Source organism: Rattus norvegicus, chromosome 7 (genome assembly GCF_021556685.1).
Source record: "Rattus norvegicus strain SHRSP/BbbUtx chromosome 7, alternate assembly SHRSP_T2T, whole genome shotgun sequence".
Taxonomy (NCBI): Eukaryota; Metazoa; Chordata; class Mammalia; order Rodentia; family Muridae; genus Rattus; species Rattus norvegicus.
Window position 1 is genome coordinate 139,874,768 of NC_141540.1, and position 3,523 is coordinate 139,878,290.

The 3,523-nt window shown below is 53.8% G+C and overlaps 1 protein-coding gene across 1 annotated transcript; it reads right to left on the reverse strand.

Moving 5' to 3' along the window:
• Nucleotides 1–238: 238 nt before the first annotated feature.
• Nucleotides 239–3,312, reverse strand: C1ql4 (complement C1q like 4). Its single transcript, NM_001271242.2, is given in 2 exon segments — nucleotides 239–491; nucleotides 2,687–3,312. Coding segments are annotated over 2 exon segments (717 nt in total). The 5' UTR covers nucleotides 3,224–3,312; the 3' UTR covers nucleotides 239–311.
• Nucleotides 3,313–3,523: the final 211 nt, after the last annotated feature.

The window sequence follows — 3,523 nt, forward strand, 5'->3', positions numbered from 1 at the left end:
AAGCTCCAGGCAGAAGGGAGGCCCATGCACAAATTTCTCTCTCTGGCCCAGTTTCATTGGAGCACAAGGTAGTCAGTCCCCTTCCTAAGTGGCTCTCTTCATCCTGGCCTTCCCATCTCTAGACTCCCCCAACCACTTAAAACCCTTGAGCCCCAAGAATCTGATTGCCCCCGTTTAGGTGGCCTGGGGAGCGGGAGTCCGCAGGCCCTGAGGATGGAGCTTGGGTAGGGCTAGCTGGAGGTGGGTGTGGGTGAGAGCGAGGGGTTGAGGGGGCGGGCGAACGAACATGAGAGTCAGAGAAGGTGCTGGGCTCAGTCGGGATAGATGATGAATCCCGAGAAGGTGCTGTACTTGTTGGTGTTGCCGCCATGCACCTTCCCACCGTCCAGCTTGATAAAGACCTCATCTCCCACATCTAGGTGCAGAATGACGCTGTTGCTGGCATAGTCATAGTTCTGATCTGCATCCTGAGCAATGGCGCTGGCACGGACCTAGTGAGGAAGGAGGAAAAAAAAAACCAGACCCATTGGTTCTCACCCTGTGCAGAGCTGAATTGATTGACCAAGGGGGTTAAGTTGGTTGGTGGCTGGAACAAGGGTGGCTTAGGTCCTGGGGGAGCGGTTCTCAACCTGTGGTTCTCAATTGACCCGTTTGGAAATTGTATATCAAATATCCTGCATATCAGATATTTATATTATGATCACAACTAGCAAAATTATAGCAATGAAATAATTTTATGATTGGGGACCACCACAAAATGAAGAACTGTATTGAAAGAGTTGCAGCATAACCACTGAACTAGGAGACCTCAGATCTTCTCAGGCATGACCCGGGCACACACGTCATGTCTTCTTTGGGCCTCTACTAGAGCAATAAGGGGTAATAGTAGTGGAATATGCCTCATGAGGTGGTTAAGATTAAATGAGTAATTACTCCTGGAGTTTAGAACCATGTTCTGTATATAGAAAATGTTACATAGAATTGCTGTTCTCATGCTAAAAAAAAAAAAAGCTTTCAGGATACTTCTAGGATTTTACGTTGGCCTGGAATTCCTAAATTAGCTTCCCAAAGGTGTGGGGCAAACGCATCTACACTTATGCCATACCTGTGTTGTACCAGTAGGAAAGTGAACTGTTTGCCTCTTGGCCTCCTGGGCTTCATGTGGGGGACTGCCTTTGGTCTGTGATCTCTGGTCTGCAGCAGTCATACTGCCAGCCCCTTCCCCCGGTTCCCATCCCATCGGGACTGGTTATTAAATCATTAATTATTCATTATTATTCTAATCACTATTTACCATTCCCAGGGCTGCAGTGTCTGTCGGCTCCATAGAATACAGAGTGGGAGCTGCACCACCCCGCCCCTCCCCTAAAACCACCCCGCTCCAACTGGGTTCCTGGCACAGACCAAGTCTACCTACTCGGTGGCACAAGAAGAAAGACACCAAGCTCTATCCACACTCTGGCCTTCCACGGTCACGGGTACACTTGGATCATGTGGACACTCACTCCCTTACAAACACTATCAACCCCATAAAGGCTTGCACGGCCTGGCAGCTCCCTTTCCTCATGCTCCAGTGGGAGGGCTTGCTAGGAACAGACCCCAAAGCTGAAGCAGAAGGTGGGCTGGGGTGGTGTCCTCTTGGAATCTGAGAGCTTTTCAGCCATACAGCAGGGTTCAAGGCTTAAGGGACCCTGATTAGTGCATCAGGGTCCCGCCCCTCCCCTGGAACATCCAGAGGTCACTGTTCAGTCCAAACCCTCCTCATCCTGCAGGGTAGAGGTAGCTGTCTCCACCCAGCCCATGGCATCTTGCTTGTTCAAACACGTGAGTCTTTTGGGGGGCTATCCCCTCAAACCTGAGGTGGCAATGCTTTTTGACTATGCACTGAGGCAACACCTAGCGGAATCTGAGAGGGTGCTGGGGAGGGTGTAGGCCCTATAGACCAGGCCTCCCTTCTTCCTGTCCATTGTCTCCCAGCGTATCCAAATTGGTTCATCCCACTATTTCTGTAGCCCCTGAGCCAGCAGACCACTGTCCACATCTGCCTACAGACTCAATGTTAGCTGAGGCCAAGGCTTGGTCTAGATTTGGCCCCAGGCCCTGGGGATAAACAAATAGGTCCTAGCAAAGAGGCAAGCTAGTGTTTTCTGCCCCACTCCAATCCCCTTCTGCTTTTCTTTGAAAATCCAAGCTGAATGACTTCACCTGGGGGAAGAGGACACAAAACAAGAAATTCTATTCTATTCCCTGAAGCCAGGTTCTATAATAGCTTGTTCCTCATCAGGGCTAGGAAGCCCACTAACTGAGAAGACTGCCCCAGGAGAGAGGGCAGAGAGAGAGAGAGAAGAAGCTAAGGGGTGGGTAAGACACCAAGAACATTTGATCTGGCAGGCTACGGTTGGAGGTTGGAGCCTGAGGTTGAGGCTGCTGCGAAATAATACTTCGAGTCCTGAGTTCTAGTTCTGACCTCAGTCTAATGCCCTGTGAGACTCTCCACAGGTGATTTTCCTTTCCAGGCCCCCAATTCCTCCTCTTTGACTAAATTAAGTGACATTAGAATTTTGGTAGCCTGGCAGTTTTGGATATCCTGATAGTGTTTCAGGGAGGAGCTGGGATGTAAACTGAGCACAGGAAGTTTTAGGAAGTCATTAGCAAGATCTGGGGCTAAGTAGAGGGGCAACCTCACCTGTCCGTTCTTCATCAGATCGGCCCACATGCTGGTACCGTCACCACCGCGCATGAGCACATGGTAAGCGAAGAAGTAGACGCCTGGCATGGGACAGGTGAACTTGCCACTGGCTGCCTCGTAAGCGTTGCCCACGTTGGTCACCACGTCGTCAAAGCGCAACACTTCATAACCCTCATGAGGCCGCCTTAGGCCCGCATAGAAGGCAATTCGGGGTACATAGCCGGCAGGGGGCGCTGCCCCTCCAGGGCCTGGGCCAGGAGGACCTGGAGGACCTGGCCTGCCTGGCTCTCCAGGGGGCCCTCTGGGACCCGGGGGTCCTGGGGGTCCCCGCAGGCCCGCCTTCCCTCGCCGCCCTACCTCTCCCTTGGCACCTGGAGGGAAGGGAGGCACCGAGGAGGGCGCGCCGTCGGAGCCTTGGCCTCGGGATGCGTGGGGGTCACACACCATGCGACAGCGACCTAGCATCTCATAGTGTGTTGGTCCGCGAGAGCTGTGCACCAGTAGCGGGATGGCTACCAGCAGCAGCAGCACCATGGCCACCCCGACGGCTGCGCCCGCCACCCGTTTGCGGCGGCTCAGCCGTGACGCGGCCAGGGCCAGCAAATCCTCCTCACTTTTGGGCGCAATGGCGGCGGAGGCCCGGGGCTCTCCGCGGGCTCGGGCCCCGGTCTGGATCTCCCGACGGCTGTGCCCGACCACCTTGCCGCGGTGAATTCCTCCTGTGACAGCAGTGCTGTTCCCCAAACCGCCTGTCAGGGTGGCGATCTCCCCCGTGAGTTGGGCCAAGGACAGCCCTTGAGGGTTCAGAACTTATAGTCTGATATTACCCTCGGG